Here is a 21,825-nt window from a genome sequence, read left to right on the forward strand (position 1 = left end):
GGGAACAATGCAACATCACGCAGAGCAAGGTATGGATTGTAAAAAAGGTTGCTCAAGAAGTTTCAGTGCTGTACCCTGCAAATATTCAGTGCATGCTTTGGCGTGGTGAGCTGGAGCATTGCCAAGATGTAAGAACCAAGTTTCCATTCCTGACTTCAGTCACAGGCTCTTCGAAGACTGGATGACTTTGGGCAGACACTGCTCAGTGTAACACTTGGCTATGACTGTCTTCTGTGTGTCCAAATCAGCATGCTCCACAATTCCACTCAATTTGAAAATAACGGTTATCATTTTCTTCTTTACTGATTGGGATTTTCAGACAGCTAAGAGTGTGTCATCATCTTCAAAGACTCAAACTTTGTTTTGTGTCTTAGGTTGGCACATCATAGTAATACAGCCAAGCCTCATCACCTATCATGATGTTATTCACATACTGAGATTGTCCTTTAGAAAACTTCTTTAACATCTCTCGGCACCAAGTCACATGCCATGCCATCTGCTGTTCACTCAGTCTATGTGGTACCCAGAGACAACAATGTTTCTGTACTTGCAAATGATCATGCAGAATCGAACAAATTGCTGGTGCATTTTGTCCTAAGGTATTCACTATCTGATTATAGGTCAATCGCCTGTCTTCGTCTATCATTTTCCTCACAGCATCTATGTTTCCCTCCACATCTGATGACCATGACCTTCCCATCGTCTCAGCATCCTCCAGAGTGAAATTTCCTCTCTGGAATTCTCTGTACCGCCTGAATATAGTTGTATGATGTGGACACAAACCACTGAGTGCAAGAGTCATTTCTTCAAAGCACTGGTCTATGTTTAAACCATGCACAAAGTTGTACAGCAGCACTACCCGAATCTCACTCTGTGACCATAATGCAATAGTAATCACTTCAAACTAACCCTGCTAGTGAACGACTGTGCCCACAGACTTGGCACAGCACCTGCAATGCAAGTGTGAAGTATTCTCAGAACATAGCAACAAATCGGCCTCCTGCGACTTATTGTAGCGTCATATTGTAAACCAGTAATGAATTGGTTTGTCATCTGTAGATTCAACTTCGAACATAGCTAAATAAATAACTGTGGGCTGTGCGTACTATGGATAATTTTTGCAGTTTGATTAGAAGTTATCTCCTCCCCCTTCCCCAATGCGATTTGGGACGATCAGCATTATTAACAATGTGGCAACCATGTGCTACATACATAACTCGCCAATCGTCAGTGTTTGATGCACATAGACCACTCGAAGAGGATCGGGTTTACTAGTTATAGTTATCATCAACAGGAAGCAAGAAGAGACCCAGCTGCATGCAACATTAATTACGCTTCGTAATTGTTAAAATATGTAGCAAACATATAAAAGTCATACAGATATTTCAAGAAGCTCTATTAAAAATGCCTTATTGGCTTATGTAATTTATATTTAAAATTATGTTCACTTATAATGGGATGCACCAACAATCATCTACACAAAACAGGAAGAAAAATATTTGGCCCCAGCTTAGGATTTGGTATTTGTCTCACAATGGGGTCTACAGAAGTGTAAAACTTGTGCTGTCCTCTCTTGACTGGGTAAGCAAATGAACATGTGAGGGTGGTTCAATAAGTTTGGTAAAAAAGAAAGAATTTTTTTTTTTTTAAAAACATGTCACCTAACTTCTCACCATATTCTCCTCAGAGATATACGCACTTAGTCCAGAGATCCTTCAGTGACTGCAACTATCACTTCCTCATTTGACAAAAATTTCTTCCCAGTAAGACAAAGTTTCAAGTTAGAGAACAGGGAGAAGTCATTTGGAGCTAAATCTGGAGAATAGAGTGGAAGAGGAACCAATTCAAAGCCCATTTCAGACATTTTCACCGGTGTTATTGCTGATGAGTGAGATAGTGCATTATCCTGGTGAAATAACACTTTTTTTGCATGTTAACCTTAGCCTTTTTTCAGCCAATCAAAGTTTCAGATAATCCAATAATGAAGCATAATAGGGTCCAGTTATGCTTCAGCTTTTTTCCAGTTTTTCCCTGAGAATCCTAGAAAACAATAGCCCTAATCTTACCAACTGATAAAATGGTCTTTGCCTTCTTTGATGCACTTTCACCAGCCACTGGCCATCGTTTTGACTGCTGTTTTTATTTTGGTATGCAATGATGGATCCAGGTTTCATCAACAGTCGCAAATCAGTCACAAAAGGTCTTGCGGATTGTGATTACCAGACATTGTGCTGAAATGCACTTCTGTTCAGCTGTGAGCATTTGCGGTACCCAACTCTCACACATCCTCTTTGTAGCCAAATCTCCATACAGGATATTATGCTCTCACTCAGTTGAGATGCCTATAGTCTCAACAATCTCATGAATTTTCATTTGGTGGTCTTGCATTATCACATCATGGATATTGTCAATAGTTTCCTTTGTGGTGACCTCAACTGGATGCCATAGTGCATTATTCCATTCTTTCACAGAAATTCGCCAGACTTACCAAACCACTCTCATAATATTACTGTACGAAATACTCATTAGGAGTTGAACCGCATGTTGGATACATCCAGCAATCACAGTCTAAAATGTGATTGCCTGAAAGCTCAAAATAAGCAGTCAAAGAGCGGTAGTCACATAGTCAACATACAGCTTTAAATAATTGCATATTTGATACCTCTTCTGGAACATCTGCCCAAAGTTACTATGAAAACAAGGTGTTCAGAGGCAAACATCTTTTACTGTTTTCCACAGAGGGCATTGGATTTGCTCTCCCTTTGATTTATCCAATGATATAACTTTCTTCAAAGTGGTACTAAAAAGCTATCAATACTTAGTCACTTATTAATTTAAAAAAAAAAAGTTTTTACTTTATGGCCAGTAATAGCAAGTAACATTAAGCTAAATCTATTCAGCTCTTAAAGAAACAATATAATTTTTCTATCAGATCTTAGTTCACTTATTTCACTTATATTTTTAACTTCAATCGTAAGAGCTGTTGTTGTTGTTGTTGTTGTTGTTGTTGTTTGGGGAAGGAGATCAGACAGCGAGGTCATCGGTCTCATCGGAGTAGGGAAGGACGGGGAAGGAAGTTGGCCATGCCCTTTCAAAGGGGACCATCCCGGCATTTGCCTGGAAACGATTTAGGGAAATCATGGAAAACCTAAATCAGGATGGCCGGATGCAGGATTGAACCATCGTCCTCCCGAATGCTAGCCACTGCGCCACCTCGCTCTGTATGATCTTAAGAGCTGCAGAAATTTAAAACATAAGGTATGGATGTGAGTCAGTGCTTGTATGGGAGTGCATAATAAGTTGAACTGTGTTGTGAAATATAAGGAATACTGAACAGCATGGCTTAATGATTTATTGAAAGCAAGAATTAAGAAGGCAGGGAAAATATAAGTTTGGACTGAAGTACCTTCTACCACACACTGTATGCTGACTTGTGCAGTCTATACATATTACAGAAATTAAGTCCCCCACTGTACTTTTCTGTATCTATCTAAAGGCTGATCACAGGAACTGCTGTTGGGATTTTGATAGGGTTTTTGCTAATAGGTAGACTACTCAATGAGGAAGGTTCGTGTATATAATTTTTCATCATTATGCCAGAGAAGATAAATAGTGCGACTCGGGTGAAGTCATGGGGCTGGTCACTTGTTTTTACCTAGGTGATAACAATTTTATCTTCCAGTAGGATAATGGTGCTAAGCATAATACTATAAATACTACACAGAGTTCCTGTACAACACCCCAAAACAGCTTCAGACAATCCAGTCTCCTAATTTACAAATGCGGAGCCTGAACTAAGAGCAATCTTGTTACAAATAAAAGCAATACAATGAAACAATTTCCGAAAGCTTGGGGCTAAGGAAACTTTGAAATTGATGGAATCAATTAATAAAAATACAGTTCTCAATCATTCATTTCACTTGATGTTAGCAGAATAATTTAATTACAGAAACTACTTAAAAAAGAGGGGGACTGGGTGAAGATCACACTACGTATCTGACAAAATTATTCAATTCGATAGATAAAAAATCTGCTCACCAAGCTGCGGCAGAACACACAGATAAAGGACTGTTGTAACTGGCAAGCTTTTGGAGCCAGTAGCCTGCTCTTCAGGGAGTACAGTTGAAGGTGAAGAAAAAAGGATGAAGTAAAAGGACTGGAGAGGTCTAGGAAAAGGGGTACAGTTCAGGAAAATCACCCACAACTGCGGGTCAGGGGCGACTTACTATACGGGATGAGAAGGTCCCGTACAGTAAGTCTCTCCTGACCAGTGGTTCTGTGTGACTTTCCCAAAATCTACCTCTTTTCCTAAACCTCTTCAGTCCTTTTCCTTCAACCCTTCTGCCTGAAGACAGAGCCACTGGCTCCAAAAGCTTGCCAATTGCAATAGTCTCTGCCACCACTTGGTGAGTAGATTTTTTATCTATCCAGTTAAATAATTTTGTCAATAATTGATTGTTTTTGTTGTTATACTATGTATCTGAATACATATTGCATGATTAAAATGGATGACCAAGTTTTATTGTATTTGAAACAATGTTTCATTTTAATTATTTCATCTGCTTCTTATATAAAAATACTATATCAGCTATAATCTGCAGCACTTGTTCTTCTTAACAAGTTATTTGGATCCTAAACAAACTCCAAAGCCAAAACATCTAGGTGGCTGCATATTTTAATCTTAACACATATGCAAAACTATGTTCAACCCATAAAGTGACTTTCATGTTGTATTAGTCATACCTACACTAAATAGTAGCCAGAAAAGTAGAGCATGTTACTAAGTGATGTCTTGAAATGATACATTATTCTTCAAAAACATGGTTGTTGTATTTTTATGTTTGAAAATAAAACACTCGGCTCGAATATGATGTTACACTTTATTTCCTGGGACATTTGTGAAATAACCACACACACAGTGTCACCCTCTTTGTTCCCCTCAATATGCACTGCACTAAGTTCAGTACAGTTCCTTACTACTGCCAAATGAACACACAAATCAAATGAAATGAACAAATTTTACTTGCGTATTCCCTTTTGTAAGCCCATCAGATTTCATGGATGCTACTCACTGTGAACTGAGAGCCATGTTTGCATTCTGCAAGTTGTCTGATCTTTTCATTTGAACTCAGACTCTTGGTGCCAGAGAATTGTAATGTCAGAAGAGTGCTTACATTCACGGAGCAAAATGCTTCAGATTTACATGTAACAGAATTTCAATATTGTGAGTTATACCTCCATGTACCATTATGAGACAAAAGATACACTTCTTCTTCTTCTTCTTTCCTTCTTTCTTTCTTTCTTTTTTACAGTGAGTCGATATCAATATGATGTTACATTTTTCCAGGTCACATGAGCCATGGACATAAATATAAATTACAACACACAATTAAAACTGTTGTGAAGACCTGTGTACATATTCTCAAGTACAATTAATTACATGAAGGTCCACTGAGGCCAGATTTGTAAGAGTACAGTATCCCATCCAATTGGTATTAATTGATTATTTTAAAATATTATAATTTGTTTAGATTATTATCTTCAAATACGTAACAAAAATTAAGGCAGGTACCACTTCAAGACCAGCATTTCCTTTAAATAGTGAAAAGAAATTTCATATAGGCTTAAATCTTTTTAAATATGAACCTGTGAAACAGTAATCCTTCAAACTGGTTCATGTGTTATCCAGTTACAGCTGTATGTTGGCTTTTACTGATGCAAATTTATATGGAACAAGGTATGTAATTCATCCTGCAGAAAAAACATAATCGTACCTTTTTATCCAAGGGAGAAAGTTCTCCTGATGCAGAAGGTACAGAAACATGTACTGAACTAGCACGTAAGTTGATCACCAGTGCTGGGTTTACACTCTCCAACCATTTCATCAGCAAATGTGTCTCAGGCTGCAGGATGTGTTTTGGCAGTTCACCTACAAGGAAAACATATAAATCTTTATTTGAAAACTGAAACCTCATGAAACTGACATTATATTTCAGAAAACGATTTTCCTTGAATCTATAAATGATGAATTTGAGTAACATAAATAATTCCAGATAATGGAAAGTCCAGAAGACCATCTGGCCACAGTGGCCAGAGACGATGGTCACATGTGTATGAGTTGCACTTGTTTGAGTATGTGCAGGGTGGGGATGGGGTGGGGGGGGGGGGGAGGGGGGGGGGCGGACATGCGTGTGCTCCGAGTGTTGTAGGGGTGAGTACAGAAATGGATTCAGGCGAGAGGTTCTGGGAAGGTCGCGAAGCTTTAAGCAAAGATAGGAGGTTGTGCTGGACTTCCAGGATGGGATAACTCTGGCACAGTCTACAGTTGGAGGAATCAGACATTCGGCAGAGGCTTTCTGCCAGGAAGTCACTCCAATTAACAATGTTGTTCGATACAGTTCCTCACAGTCGTTTAATGAACAAAGTAAGAGCTTATGGACTATCAGACCAATTGTGTGATTGGATTGAAGAGTTCCTAGATAACAGAACGCAGCATGTCATTCTCAATGGAGAGAAGTCTTCCGAAGTGAGAGTGATTTCAGGTGTGCCGCAGGGGAGTGTCGTAGGACCATTGCTATTCACAATATACATAAATGACCTTGTGGATGACATCGGAAGTTCACTGAGGCTTTTTGCAGATGATGCTGTGGTGTATCAAGAGGTTGTAACAATGGAAAATTGTACTGAAATGCAGGAGGATCTGCAGCGAATTGACGCATGGTGCAAGGAATTGAAATTGAATCTCAATGTAGACAAGTGTAATGTGCTGCGAACACATAGAAAGATAGATCCCTTATCATTTAGCTACAAAATAGCAGGTCAGCAACTGGAAGCAGTTAATTCCATAAATTATCTGGGAGTACGCATTAGGAGTGATTTAAAATGGAATGATCATATAAAGTTGATCGTTGGTAAAGCAGATGCCAGACTGAGATTCATTGGAAGAATCCTAAGGAAATGCAATCTGAAAACAAAGGAAGTAGGTTACAGTACGCTTGTTCGCCCACTGCTTGAATACTGCTCGGCAGTGTGGGATCCGTACCAAATAGGGTTGATAGAAGAGATAGAGGAGATCCAACGGAGCGCAGCACGCTTCGTTACAGGATCATTTAGTAATCGTGAAAGCGTTACGGAGATGATAAATAAACTCCAGTGGAAGACTCTGCAGGAGAGACACTCAGTAGCTCGGTATGGGCTTTTGTTAAAGTTTCAAGAACATACCTTCACCGAAGAGTCAAGCAGTATATTGCTCCCTCCTACGTATATCTCGCGAAGAGACCGTGAGGATAAAATCAGAGAGATTAGAGCCCACACAGGAGCTTACTGACAATCCTTCTTTCCACGAACAATACGAGACTGGAATAGAAGGGAGAACCGATAGACGTACTCAAGGTACCCTCCGACACACACCGTCATGTGGCTTGCGGAGTATGGATATAGATGTAGATGTAGAGTGGCAGTGGTGGAATCTCTGTCTGTAGGTAGGATGATTAGATGAGGATCTGCTTTGAGGCTGTAAATGACTGTCCTTTCTTCTGCTGAAAGACTGGTGTTTTCAGGAAGGGACTTAGGTAATGATGATGGGGCCAGATTGGAGGTAAGGAATTCCTGGAAGGTGTCCAAGAGTTGGTCAGGTGGGAGGGGTTGAGGATCATGGTTGAATGGAGGTGTGAAATGGGAGAGGCAGGGTTCAGGATTGGGAACGTGGTGGCTTGGGTGGAATGATTGATGGAACAGAAGTGTTTCCATTGCAGGGGTCAGGAGTAGTCATTTGACAGGTCCAATGTTGTTAAATTTGGTTATAGGGCTGAAGATGAGATTTTTGGATAGGACTGAAACTTCTGTGGGGCTCAAGATTTTGGTGTAAAGGTTAACAACAGTATTCCATGGTTATTTAGGCTCTAAATTTACTGGACTGTTGGTACAGAGTTTTGGGGAAGGTGGCAAGTTGACAAGGTCAGGTACGCAGAGTCTGGCTGCTGTGAAGGGTTGACGGGGTGGAACACTGATAGGAGTTGCATAGTGGTGACCCAAGGTGGCAGCAGGAGGATGTCAGAAGGTTTGATAACATATGCAAGTGGTGACTGGAATGCTCTTCCAGGTGCTGGAGAACAAGGACTTCAGTTTCAGAGATGTTCTGAGATGCCTGTGCCATGGAGATATGTTTTTGCAGTACCAGGTTTGTGAGGCATAGGGACTGGTAGGATCCAAAAAAAAAGTGAAGATCACTACAAAAGGAGGGATGGGATCCAGAGAAAGTAATTTTTATCATTAGGCTATCTAGAATTTTTATGATTAGGCTATCTGGAAGGACTCTATGGCTTAGGCAGCATTTACCCAGAGAAAAGTATAATTTTCTATACTGATGCGGAAAGATGGAGTAGGGATTGACTGTAGCAGAGATGGCAGTTCAGAAATGGGAAATGACATACAAAATGCGCAAATGAATGCATTAGGTGGTTGGGAGGCCAGTTGGATAACAGAAAAAGATGGATAAAAATACAAGCTGACACGCCAAAATACGCCAAAATGCCCCACAACACTAGATTGTCTGAATTCTGCAGTTGGTAGTTATCTTTACAACACATTCACCACTCTCGAAATTATCCAGATCTTAACCTACAATAACCTACTATCCCCACAAACCTCCACCCAACAGTTTCTGCCCCATATGTCCTATCACCTTCTCACAACTCAATCCTCTCACCCTCAATGGGCACCATTCTTTGCCAGTGCACCCACCAGTCTCTTTCCTTCTCTATTCCTCTCCATTCCTGCTCCAACCCCTCCCTCTCCTCCTCCACAGCACCTGACACTGCACCTGCCAGCCTTGTCCTGCCACCATCTAGTGCCTCCACGCTCTGACAGACAGTGCTCTTCTCTGCCCCAGCCCATACCCTGCTAGCTCTAGTCCTCTCCCTTCACTGTTCCACTCCAGATTTCTGTTTTCATTCAATGCAATGGTTGCAGTCTGGCAGCTGTGGCCAAAGATAACAGTCATGTGTGCAGGAAGCACGCCTTCTTATGGGGATGTGTGTGTTTCCCTCTGTGTTCTGGAGGAGGCTTTGGCTGAAAGCTCAGTCTGACCATTGTGCCTGTTCGTAGCTCAATGTGTAATCTTTACAGTGAGTAGCAATAAATCCTCTTCAAAATTGTTGATATTCCAATCTCAACTTTGAATTGTTCAATTTTGATAAGCAGCTTTTCTTTCAGCCCACTACCCTGACATGCTTTCCTTCCGTACTATACTCTAAAGCATTACTTTACTCAGTGTTGTGAGTTAACGAGCATTTCGCTCTCATTTAAGTATATGGCCAAAAGCGTCAGCCCTCAGGAATTGTGAAACAAATTCTGTCGTCCAAGACTGTGTGCCACAAAGAGCACAGATTCACCACGAGATGGGAAATTCACAGCAATCTTATTGTGCTGAATGAGGAATAAGAGCTGTAGTGTGCGAGTGAGACAGACGAAAACCTACGTCATAGGGAAACCCCGTAGAAGCTGTTTGTGGCCAGGGAGATGTAGCAGTATTCCATATGGCGGGCCTAAGATCATCCATAAAGGGAAACATTTATGAAAACTATTTAATTCTGTAGTAATTCAGGGAATGAAGCCATAATAATTTTAATTTACCATCCTTCATAAATTTTCATGGTGATCCCAATAAAACTTGAATATTGATCATATCTGTAATAGTTCAGGATTTCCTGTCAAAGTGAAATTAACAAGTTTTGTAACAAAGACCTGAATGCTAAAATCTCAACGCTTTGGTCAATCTTAATGATCAACATTTCATATAGAAGCACATCATTAAAATGAGAAATGTTGTCAATATCAACTCTGTAACTTTATTTGTTTAAAAGATATAGTAAATTTAAATTATTAGTATTTTCAGTTAAGCGTCAGATCATCATTTTCTCCACACAAAATACATTGAACGATGACAGCATGACACCTTATCAAATCATTAGGTAATAGAATATTTGTTGTTAAGTTTAGTGCATAATAGTTACTTCTGTTCTTTATTTATTTATCAGAAAGCACATTGGTGCACGGCTACTGGCCATGCCATTCAAAGCTAAGAAGGAAACTGTATTGGTTTTATGTAAAAGAATTTAACTTTTATTATGTAATGGATGTTATTGTTACTTTGTTTAGAATGTGAAAGCAGTCAAGCTTTGATTATTTAAATATGTTAAAATGTAAAATAATGCAGAATAAGCTGTAGCCAATCAGATGGACGGCTTCAGGAAAGGGAACTGCCCTAGTCAGTTGAGTGACGATATTCGGCACGCGGGACACACAGTTGGGGACGGGCAGAGCAGCCATTCGGGTGCAAACACCATAGTGGACTGACATCTTGGGTTGGCGGGTGTTCTGCTGGATATCAGCATCGTACTTGCACGATATTTCGGTCACGTAGCTCGTGGCCTTCATCAGGTGCACCTGATGAAGGCCACGAGCTACGTGACCGAAATATCGTGCAAGTACGACGCTGATATCCGGCAGAACACCCGACAACCCAAGATGTCATTAGATCGCCGGGAAAGCCTGAAGAGTTACACCATAGTGGACTGTTCAGATTGAGATGCAAAAGCGGACAGTCGGTCTTTAGGCAGCTAGAAAGTGAAACGACTTAGAAAATTTCACATTGTGTGGTATTGTGGGACTTAGTCTCTGAGCGGTGAGCAGCCGCGTGCCTGGTGTGAACTCTAACTTCTCGTGTAAATATCGAGGTGTAGTATTGGACTTGTGTTTTGTGATGAGATTGTGAGTGATCGAACTGTGTCAAATGGATATGCACTCTAGTGTAACAGTAACTCTAACTATGACCACTTTAGCTATTAGTTTGCTTTCTGAATAAACATTATTCTAACCAAATCGTAACTGTATGGCCTACATCATTTATGGGCTGTTAATTGAGTTCCCGATATTATTATTATTACTGTTACTATGTGTTATATTAACTTTGTATTTCGGAAACTTGCCATCAGCTAGACAATTTAAACAAAGTGTCACAAGTGTCTAATTTAGGGTGTGTAGTGCAACACATGTGGTTCAGCCCCTAGACGAGTCTAAGCCAAGACATTTCGACGAAGAGGAACTGCATGTGATCCTGAACATCTTTTGGATGTTAGCTCACAATTGGGTGCTTGTCTGGGGTAGGAATTTGGAAAGTGTTAGTTGAGGGATAACAATCTTACAAAGTATTGGAGCAGGATTGGATTTTGGAAAGTGTTAGTTGTGAAATATGAACTCTGGAAAGTTTTAGAATTCGATTTGAATTCTGCAAAGGGTTTCCAAAAGTATTATCTGAACTTTAATAGGCGGGACCTCTTGCAAAAGTTAAATGTGAGATCAGTTCAGGACTGAATATTACATTTCTTTAATAGTTGTGAAATTACAATTGTAATTCCCACAGTTAATGATATTCTGTGATCTAGGTCCCAAGTCTGTGGCATTTTAGGCATTTTGCGTGGGGCCTCTGAGCTACAAATTTTGCAACAGTTGTGCTCACTGAGTTTAGCAGTGGTTAAAAGTAATAAAGAAGTAATGAGGAAGAAGAGACAACATTGAGAGCAAGTGTTTCCAGCCAGCAGCGGCATTGTCAATGGCGATTCATCACTCAGCGGCAGTTGCAGTACCACAGCAGATGCTATGAGATCTTCAGCATCAGTTTCAACTGCAGCATTGGCAGCAATACCATGGCAGAAGGATCCAGCATGACAAAGCTAAATACCTGCTCTGATAATGAGATTATGTGTGAGTCTGTAATTCAGTCGCCAATAATAGACGTCGCTAATATTAAGTAGCAAGCTACTTAGCCCGAAGTCAGAGTGGGAGAGCGTGATCGGCGGTGAATTTAGTAGGGCAAATAGTCCAAAATCAGGCAATGGAGATGAATTTGGGGGAGTCATGATGTTGCAATAAATGCAAACGATACAGGATTGGGTTCCAAAGTTGAGTCTGTTGAAACTGATATGGGATCCAAAACTGATTCTGTCAAAACCGATATGGGTGACATAAAGTTAAAAATTGATTCTGTTAAAACTGATATGGGTGACATAAATGTAAAAATTGATTCAGTTCAATCTGAAATAGCTCTGATTGTGAAAGACGAAGAAGGTAAAATTGCTAGTGGAATCGAGGGATTGGTAGACAGAAAATTAAAAACCATTCGGGATGAAATGGGCAAAATTTCTGATGAAGTTGGTGTACTTAAATCTAAGGTAGATCAAGCCGAGAAAAATTTCAGTGATAAAGTGGAGAAGTTGCAGGCAGATCTGGGAGGCAGCTTAAAATTGTATGAGTAGGCAAGATGCTCTAATGGCTGAGGCAACAGAGGCTATTAGCAACTTATCCATTCGAGTAGGGAAAGGTGAAAAAGAAGTAGATAAAATAAAGGAACAAGTAGAATCTGCGATTAAAATTGAAAATGGTGAAGTTAAAAAGCAAATCAATGAAATAAAAAGTGAACTGAATTCTTTAGTTGCACATCAAATTTATACAGTGATCAGTGTTCTGTGGATGAACTTGGGAATGGTAAAATGTTTTGGAGATGATGAGAAATATCACCCAGTAAATTTTCTAATAGCACGCAAGGATGGTTTTGTAAGGGAAATGTCTGACAAGGCGAAGATAAAATTCATGAAAATAGATTTGGAAGGTGAGCTGCAATCATGGGCGAATATTAGTAGTGATACGTGCACTACCTACGAAATATTTGAAAGCAGTTTCCTGAACAAATTCTGGAGTGAAGCAAAGCAAACGTGACTCCTAAGAGTTTCTGAATGGGCCAACATTTAAATATGGGAACAGGTCGATGCAAGTATCTTGTAAATGTGAACTTGCGAGAATAATGCAAGTGAAATGTCCATTGGAGGTGCTTACTGAAATTACGACATTGAAAAGGCGGTTACCAGAAAATTTGCAGTGGGGTCCAGTGCACAGTCCTAGCAACTCAACAGACAAATTTTTGGACTTCGTAGAAAAATTAGAATGGGTGTTGAAATTTAAAGTGCCAAGTAAGCAGACAAATAGTTTTCAGAGTGGAGATCTTAACTACAGTCTGAGTAATAATTATGAAAGACATCTGGCAAGTTATCAACCAACCCCAAGAACGTAGATTTGAGGGACCGGTACCTGGCAAAATGAACCAGTGTAATGGGAAATCGGGGAACTAAGTTTCGCCACATCTCAGGTCCGGAGATGGCAAAGTAAACTGGCGATGAATAGGACACGAGTAAATAGAAATGTGAAGGTGTTAATAAATCAGCAGAAAGTTGTCAGTATTTTGAAATGAAATTAGTAAGAGATGAGAATCAAATTGGTAAATTTTCAAATCAGATCGTATGCAAAAGATGTAATCCTAAGATAATGAAAGATAACGATAAAGGCAATGATGACGAATTATGGCTAAATGGTTTGTTTTATGAATGTGAGACGAAATAGTATGTGAATGTTAATACAATGAAAGATTCTATGTGCCAAAAGGAGGCTGAGGTGGAGCTGAATTTGGTGGAGTTAGATGTCACAAAAAATTCTAAAGAGGTACTAACCAGGGGTAACAATTATAGTGATGAAGGTGGTGATGTTTCAGGTGATATTGTGATGGCGAAAGTTGTTGAGGAGGTTAATAAAGGCAGCATAGCATTAGTCTTGTCAGCTGTTGATGAATTTGTGTGTGTATCATGGATCTGCTATTAATGTGGCGCAGGAGCGTATAGGAGAGAAAAAGGTATTATGCTCAGGTTTAAATCAAAACACAGTGGAATTGCATGACACTGTAGCTATAATTTACATGAAACCATGAATGGTTCATAAATGGTGATTTGTCGACAGAGGTAAATGAGGTTTTATGTAGAGTTTTATGATGTATCAGCGGCTGTTGAAAGTACTGTTTTTGAAGGTGTTTGTAATGATGTGGAAGTAAAAAGTAATGCTTTATTTCATGATAATGATGTTGTAGCTACTAATGTTGATAATTTTAATCGAAAATACAGTGAGTTTGATTCTAATATAGAAAGTGATATTTGGACATAATGGAATCTTAAGGAGGAATGTGATTTTACTGTAACTGATTGGCGATGGTACGGTAGAACATTACAATCATTATTGCCTCATTTTTGGACTCGAGAGATTTTTAAGATAGTGAGAAGTCAATGGGGAGAATGTGAAATTGAGGCAAAAGAAGCATTTCATGAATTACTTTGGGATGAGTACGAAATTGAGGTGTGGACCGAACAGGATGTGTGTGCTCTAAAGATGGAATAGAAGGGATGAGAAATACAGAATGATTTATTGAGGGAACAGTGTTTAGAGCAAAAAGAAATGATTAATGTTCAGCCTATCATTGAGACTAAAGTAAATGACGAGAAAGTAGACGCGCTGCTCGATTCTGGAAGTAATGTGTTGGCAGTATTGGAAGGTTTTGTACATAGGGTAAAAAATAAGAAATTAGTATTACTACCTGTAAATAGCGTAAAAATTAAAATGGCAGTTGACGGTTTAAGTAAGCCAATAAGGCAGGGGAAAGTAGGTTAATAAATACGTGTATTTGATTATAAGATTATTTGGAGGGGTTATTTGCAATGTCTTTTTTCAGGATTTATTGTAGCTTGTTTGTTGTCTCGTCGCATACGGATTTTTTTTGGCACAAGGTCTGTGCAATTATAAAGAGATAGTTTAGACGCACATTTGGGTGCGAGGAGGTCGCAGAACTCAATTATTTGGTGAACGGTATCAAGTCAAAAATCAGTGCACAGTATGCATATAAATTAGGTTTTTGGGGATATATAAGGGATTTCTTTATGTGTATGTGTGTGTTAGGCTTAAATTTTTGGATGGTTTTATGTTTGTTGTAATTTCTGAATTATAAGTTATGGTCATGTCAATTTGGGTGCATGGAGGTCGGAGAAATTTGGAAAATGAAAATTAATAATGCTTACCTAGGAAGACAGATGTATGTTTATCTGCTTATCTGAGAATATTTTGGGGGAATAATTCAATGTCGTATGGAGTATCGATTTGTGTACGCAGTTTCACTGCACAGAATAAAACAAGGGAGGCGAGATTTGTTCATATTTGTTGTTAGTTTTGAGATTTGTTCATATTTGTTGTTAGTTTTGAGTCTAAGGGGGTTATTTAAATTAAATGAAAATATTAATTTACTGATGAATTTGACTGGGACTCTGTCGCAAGATGCCTGTCTCTAGTGGGACTTGAATAACGTGTCAGAATCATTGAAGAATTTACGAGCATCTTGCAAACTCTCTATATCAGTTGTTTACTGTGTAGTTTAGACCTGTTTGTTCGATTCCACTGGGGGGAAGTGTTCAGTGCAGATCATGGGTGGTTTCGGAAAGTGTCCGTTTTCTGGTATCTACACCCGATTAGAATGTCAACAAATTTGTTCCCACAAAATTATGGCGATGGAATGCGGAGCCATACAGAATTTTGGCAGCGTACTCAGCTTCGAATCTATGGATCGTTGGTGAAGACTTCGTTATGTCGAAAAGGTTCTGTGAAAGTGAGTGCAATGGTGCTGATATTTCTGCGGCACTTTAATAGACAGTTGATTTTGATAAATGTATAGTTTTATTTGGCATTTGATTAATATGCCAAAATTCATAATCTATGCTAGATAAAAGTTCCTTTAAATTTAAAGCATGCTGCATCAACACCACTACAAATAATTACACTATTTATCTGGTGCTCAGGAATTTATGTTATTGTATTATGAATTTGTGTCTTGTAAATTCTTAACATATATGGCCCGACAACATGTTACGAAGTGGAGGTGTGTGAGTTAATGAGCATTTCGCTGTCACACCTGGAATAGCTTTCTGCCGTCCTGCCAATCTCTGCAATATTCTTGTCAGACCCTATGCTCCTTCTACATCCATCTCCCTACCCTATGGCTCCAACCCCTGTGACTATCCCCACTGCAAGACTTGCCCTATACACCCTCCTATTACCACCTATAACAGCCCTGTAACTGGCAAAACATACTATCAAAGGGAGGGCCACCTGTGAAACAACACACGCCATATACCAGCTGTTATGTAGACTGTTCAGCTTTCTACAGTGACATGACTACCACAAAATTATCAATTAGGATGAATGGGCATAGGCAGAGGGTGTATACTGGCAACTCTCAATATCCTGTTGCACAGAATGCTCTACAACATGACATTCGTGACCTCAGCGCCTGTTTCACCACACATGCCATCTGGGTTCTTTCCCCAGGCACCAGTTTCTCGAAGCTTCTCAGCTGAGAACTAGCACTACAACATGTCCTTGGTTTTTGCCACCCACCTGGCCTTAATTTATGTCAATTTCTTCTGTCTCAGCATTTCTTCACTGTAACTACTCCTTGCTTCACTCCATTTTAGTTTCCTGCATCTTTCCGTCTATTTCTCACCGCTCGCCTCCCACCTCTGTTATGTACAATGAACTTAGCTTTACACTCTTATTAACTCATGCATGATGTTTAAGCATATTACCCTGTCTTCCACCTTTAAACTCTCAGGTTTTCCAATCTCATCTGTTGCAGTTCCCAACAATCAGTCTTTCTTTCTCATCCCGTATGATAAGTCTACCCCGACCTGTGGTTCTGGGTGACTTTTCTGAAATCTTCCCCTTTTCTTAGACCTCTCCAGTCGTTTTCCTTCACCCCTATTCCTACCCCTTCAACTCTACTGCATGATGAAGGAGCCACTGGCTCCAAAAGCTTGCCAATTACAACCATCTTCTATGTATGTGTTCTGCCACTGCTTGGTAAGTAGATTTTTTATCTATCCAATTAAATTTCTTTCTTTATTTGTCACATTTTGTGTGGAACACATACGAAACAATTACATAAAGTAGATCGACTTAATTGTTCTAGATATAGCTTGTCAAGTATTAACAATAAAAGTATACATAAATTACCTACAAAAAATAGTCATACATAAATATTCAGTATTTAAGTTTGGTAAAGAACACATAGCAGTGAAACGTAAAGTGAGCTAGTAGATGTTTTTTGCTTAATTCATACAGCTCATCCTCTTCACAACAAATGTCTCAGTTTTTTTAAAAAAACTTACTATTTAAAAAGTTAGCAATAATTAAAATTTTTTTCTTCCAGAATATTCAATTCTTAACGGTGATTATTTCCAAAATTCAATCCCATAGTTTTGTATCACAGATTTTTTTTTTAATTCCAAAAATGTGCACTTTTACTACTAAAACTTTTTAGTTTATTGATTATTCTACTGAGTAAATTTCATTTTGTAACAGCTTCTAGTGGGCTATGGAAATCGCCACAGAAGTAGACATTGTTTCCACAACATAGTTCCTATAATTTTTCAATTTTGCCCATCACTGATTTTTTTTAATTCCAAAAATGTGCACTTTTACTACTAAAACTTTTTAGTTTATTGATTATTCTACTGAGTAAATTTCATTTTGTAACAGCTTCTAGTGGGCTATGGGAATCGCCACGGAAGTAGACATTGTTTCCACAACATAGTTCCTATAATTTTTCAATTTTCCCATTAGCTGATGCATAGTTAAAGAAAATTGCTTTTTTCCTCATTACAATTTTGTACATTCTGATTTTGCAATGTTATTGGTTAGTGATACTATATATGAAATATAACAACTAATTCTGAATTTTATTTTACAGTTGTCTATAAATAGGCATGCCTTTGGGAGTATGCACTTAGTAACCTACTTCATAACATCTCCTGGTCACTACCAATCAACATGTATATTAATTTATGATTTATTCGGTGTCCAATAGCCAAATTGTACAATACCAAGTGTTATTCAGTCCTTGGTAACCTCATGCAATAAGTTATTTTTGTATCTAAATAATACAAATAATGAGGTGACTATGCACAGTGACTGTATAACTGCATTTGTCATTATGATGTTTGATAGACAGAACTTGACTGTGAAAGGTTAGCATAAAAATAATGTCACCATGTCAAAATTCCGTAGTGTAAGTGCTACCCTGTGATATATGAACTTCTGAAATTATTAACTGCAAAGCTGAACATTTGTATTTTATTGACATTAATAAATGTGAAGAGACTGCAAGAAACAAGACATCGATTAACAGCAGTGCTACTTCACAGGTCAGTACGCTTACAAGCTCAATTACTTCTCAGCTGTCTCATTAGGAATTTGTAGACAGAATAATGATGACTCCTTTTTCTATAAGTTTTTAACTGCAATCACATTCAATTTCAGAATATTATTGGCAGCTGCAGAGTGTGTAATTAGAGTGTTACCGCTTAACCACGATGAGATGAACAAGACGTATGTATTGGAAAAAAATTTAAAAGATTGATTAAAGGTGTGCTGCTGAGCGTTCAGCCAAGTTTGCTGCTTCCATTTTATGCACAAAATACTTCGACAGTCAGGACAGTCATCTTCTTTAGGTGCTGAAAGTTGTGTTCTTAGGCAGTGAGACAGATAAAAGTACATCTCATAGCACTTGAAGATGATGACTGAGTTGCCTGTCAATTATTTCATGCATAAAATGGAAACAACAATTTGGCTGAACACCCAGAAGCATGTCATTAACCAAAAACATCAAGAAAGCCTGAGAGATCACATTAAAGGTTGACGCCACACAAGATTACTGTGCTATTAACATTTGTCGTATTTAGTCAGTAAGCTCACATTACTTACACTATGTAGGAAAGTGATATGAAAAGCTGCAGATTATGTGCTGGCATATGCCTTTGACAGCATACCAGATGGCACTAAGAAATGCTGTATAGCAGGCATTGAACTAGGTGTGCCTATGACAAGAGAAAACCAAGACATGCCACCAGGCTATGTGCTAATAACGCCTCCTGGGCAGTGTGCATATAGACCACCGCTGCCAACCGAGCTGGCTCAGTCTCTCAATCTCAGTACCTCAGTACATCGCATCGGGATTCAATTCACATTGCACCTCAATATGTCGCACTGTGCTCTAGTCTTCCACAGTGATAGTCATCGCCTCACACCTCAGCTAGCTGTGAGGGAATATTAGTCATTGTATGTAGTTGTGATATGGACACAGACAATATTTAAGAATTAGTATATGCTAGTTGATTGCTGTCAATCACAGAACTTCAGACTGGACAGCACTGAAGTTAAGTACTCAATTTGTTCCTGTAATGAAGTGTATTTTAACCACATGCGCATTTTGTGTTGTAGTGAGAGGAAACCAGCCACCAACCTATCATACCAACCTGTCCTCATTCACCCAGGAACCACAAAACATTACAAAAGGGCACAACAACAACAAGTGGTGATGAGTCCAATCAACAAGTTTTGTTTGCTTTTCACGTGCTCTAGGTTGCTGCATGGGAGCTGTCATTACAGCGATTCTGTTTGCTAATTTGTTCTCAGTGTTGCATGTATTACAGGAGGGGAACTGTAGAACTAATCTATTTCTTACTTCAGAGGTTTCTCACATTGCTTTTCTCTGTCTTTTCCTATTTTGCTGTAATCTGTTAGTGTTAAAATGGATACCCTGCCTCCTCCACCATTGCCCTGCACCTCAGCTACAGACTGTTCCAGCTCGGGAACTAAATCAGATTTCTCAGTTTCAGGACCATCAAATCACCACATAGCTGTTTACTTACAGTAATTGTTTCCAACAAGTGCCCCCAAACAACATTCCACCATTTCGGCACTTCAGTGAAAAACAAAAGGAATGGCTCAAATATCTCACCCAGTTCCAGGCCCACTTTGAAGTTCACTGAATTCAAGGTACTGTGAAATCTCATTATTTCCTGTCCATCATGGGAACCCCAGATTTCAGTTGTTTCGCCACCGTCAGTGGTATACCAGCTTACAGTGTCTTACTAGGTAGTGTAAACTCAAGTGTGGTTGTGGCAACTATTATAGTGACACGATGATCCTGATGCGATCACATATAATGCCCCTGATAGCAGAATTAGAGAACAGATTCTCAAGTATTCATATCCTTTGCTCCATCAAGCATTGCAAATATTAGAACAATTTGATTCCAGTGCCATTTTGATCAGGTCCTGATCTGTGGGATCGAGTCAACTCTTGCCCATGAGCGCTCCACTCAGCCGCCACAATGAGCATGCACACTGATGCACAGACAGCCTAGTAAACAAGTAGTCAGGCCTGTAAATCTAGTGAATTCTTGCCCTCGCTGTTTTGGTTGCCATAAGTGACAACACAACATGCTGCTTCTGGTACAGAGCCCCGCGGGTTTCCAATCCGCGCCAGGTGGCATGGAACTCAATGACCACTAGAGGTCTCTGCAGCAGTCGCCACCGTAAGCTGTGGTGCGCGCACTCCTGGCCCGAGTGTAACGTGAGGGCGCCACTTTGGAGCACGTGGTCCCAGTGGCCAATAGCAACATACCCTGTCGTGTATTTAGGTGGCTGCCTCTCACTCAGCAAGGCAGTCTGGTATTCGCATTGAGTCGGTTGATATCTCACTTACAGACATTGTGTTTAAGTTGTGCTTACTTCCCGTTTATGAGTGGACGTTTTTTTGATTTTGTGAGGTAATCTCTTGTGATCCTGTTGCTTAATACTTTGTTGTTGATCTTGGTGTCTTGCTCGGTTGTCTGTCATCACGCTTGTCCTTCCATTCCTGTTCGTCCGTGTTGTTTGTTCTCGGGCCACTCCCATTCGGTGCCACCAAGTTTTCATTTGCGGCAACCCCGCGATCTTTCCTGTCCTAGTTACAACACTGCTCATGTGGAAAGAAAGGCCATGTCCAGACAGTTTGCTTGCAATGGCAAAAGAACGCCATTTCTGCCCACTCTTGCAGCAACAGGTCTCATGCACATTCTGTGAATTCAGCGTTTTCAGAACCTACTAAAGGACCTAGTAGCAATTCAAGTAAGGTTGTGCCCTCATCTCGCCTCAGTGCAGTGCAATGCTATTCCAACAAATCATTTGTAACACTACAAATTGCTGGCCATCATGTTGGCTTTCAAACTGATATGGGTGCTTCTGTATCTTTGCTTAATTGTGCCACGTTCAAACAGTTAAGCTCACCATGCCTGTCAAAATCTAGCATGCACCTCACTGTATACAACAGTCAGAAAATTCCAGTACTTGTACAGTGTAGTTTGCCTGCCACTTACAAATCTCACACGAGGACAGTGAAATTTACAATGTTGCTATCAAGAAACAGTGAAAATATTTTTGGCTTGAACTTGTTTGGCCTTAGCATCCAAGACACCATACTTTCAATGACTACTTTCAACCCAAAAGACAGTGTAGCTAGTTTGCTTAAGAAATTTTCTGAACCCTTTTCTGATGGACTTGGCATTTCCTGATGGACTTGGCAATGCTAAGAATTTTGCAGCACACATTACCCTGAAAGACAATGCATAGCCTAAGTTTTTTCGAGCTCTACCCATTCAGATTGCTTTACGAGACAGAGTAGCCAATGAATTAAAAGAACTGCTGCAATCTTTTCCACTGAATTACAGAAAAATTGCACAGGCCATGGAAGCAGACCCTGATCTGAAGATTTTGTTGCATTACATTTACACATCTTGGCCTCACTCACTGAACAGTTTTCAGAACGCAATAGTGTGCCGATACTTTGCTCATCGGCATAAGCTTTCAGTACAACAAGGTGTGATCTTAGTATACATTGACATGGACAATCGTGTGTGCTCATTCCCACAGTGCTGCTACAGGATGTGTTACAACTGCTTCATCAAGGACACTGGGGAATTGTTCGCATTAAACAGTTAGTGCACCGGCACTACTTGGAGGTCATGGATGCCCACATTCAGCAGATGACATCAAAGTGTCGCACTTTCATGGAAAACCAATCTGC

General features: G+C 39.6%; 1 protein-coding gene across 1 annotated transcript in view; it reads right to left on the reverse strand.

Moving 5' to 3' along the window:
• The window catches only part of LOC124545475 (carboxypeptidase D-like), a 256,584-nt gene that overhangs the window by 36,695 nt on the left and 198,064 nt on the right, over positions 1-21,825 (reverse strand). Inside the window, exon 22 of the mRNA XM_047124408.1 lies at positions 5,775-5,929. Within this exon, the coding sequence (XP_046980364.1) occupies positions 5,775-5,929 (155 nt within the window). The remainder of the gene's footprint in view (positions 1-5,774; positions 5,930-21,825) is intronic.

The sequence above is a fragment of the Schistocerca americana genome, chromosome 8, assembly GCF_021461395.2.
Source record: "Schistocerca americana isolate TAMUIC-IGC-003095 chromosome 8, iqSchAmer2.1, whole genome shotgun sequence".
NCBI lineage: Eukaryota > Metazoa > Arthropoda > Insecta > Orthoptera > Acrididae > Schistocerca > Schistocerca americana.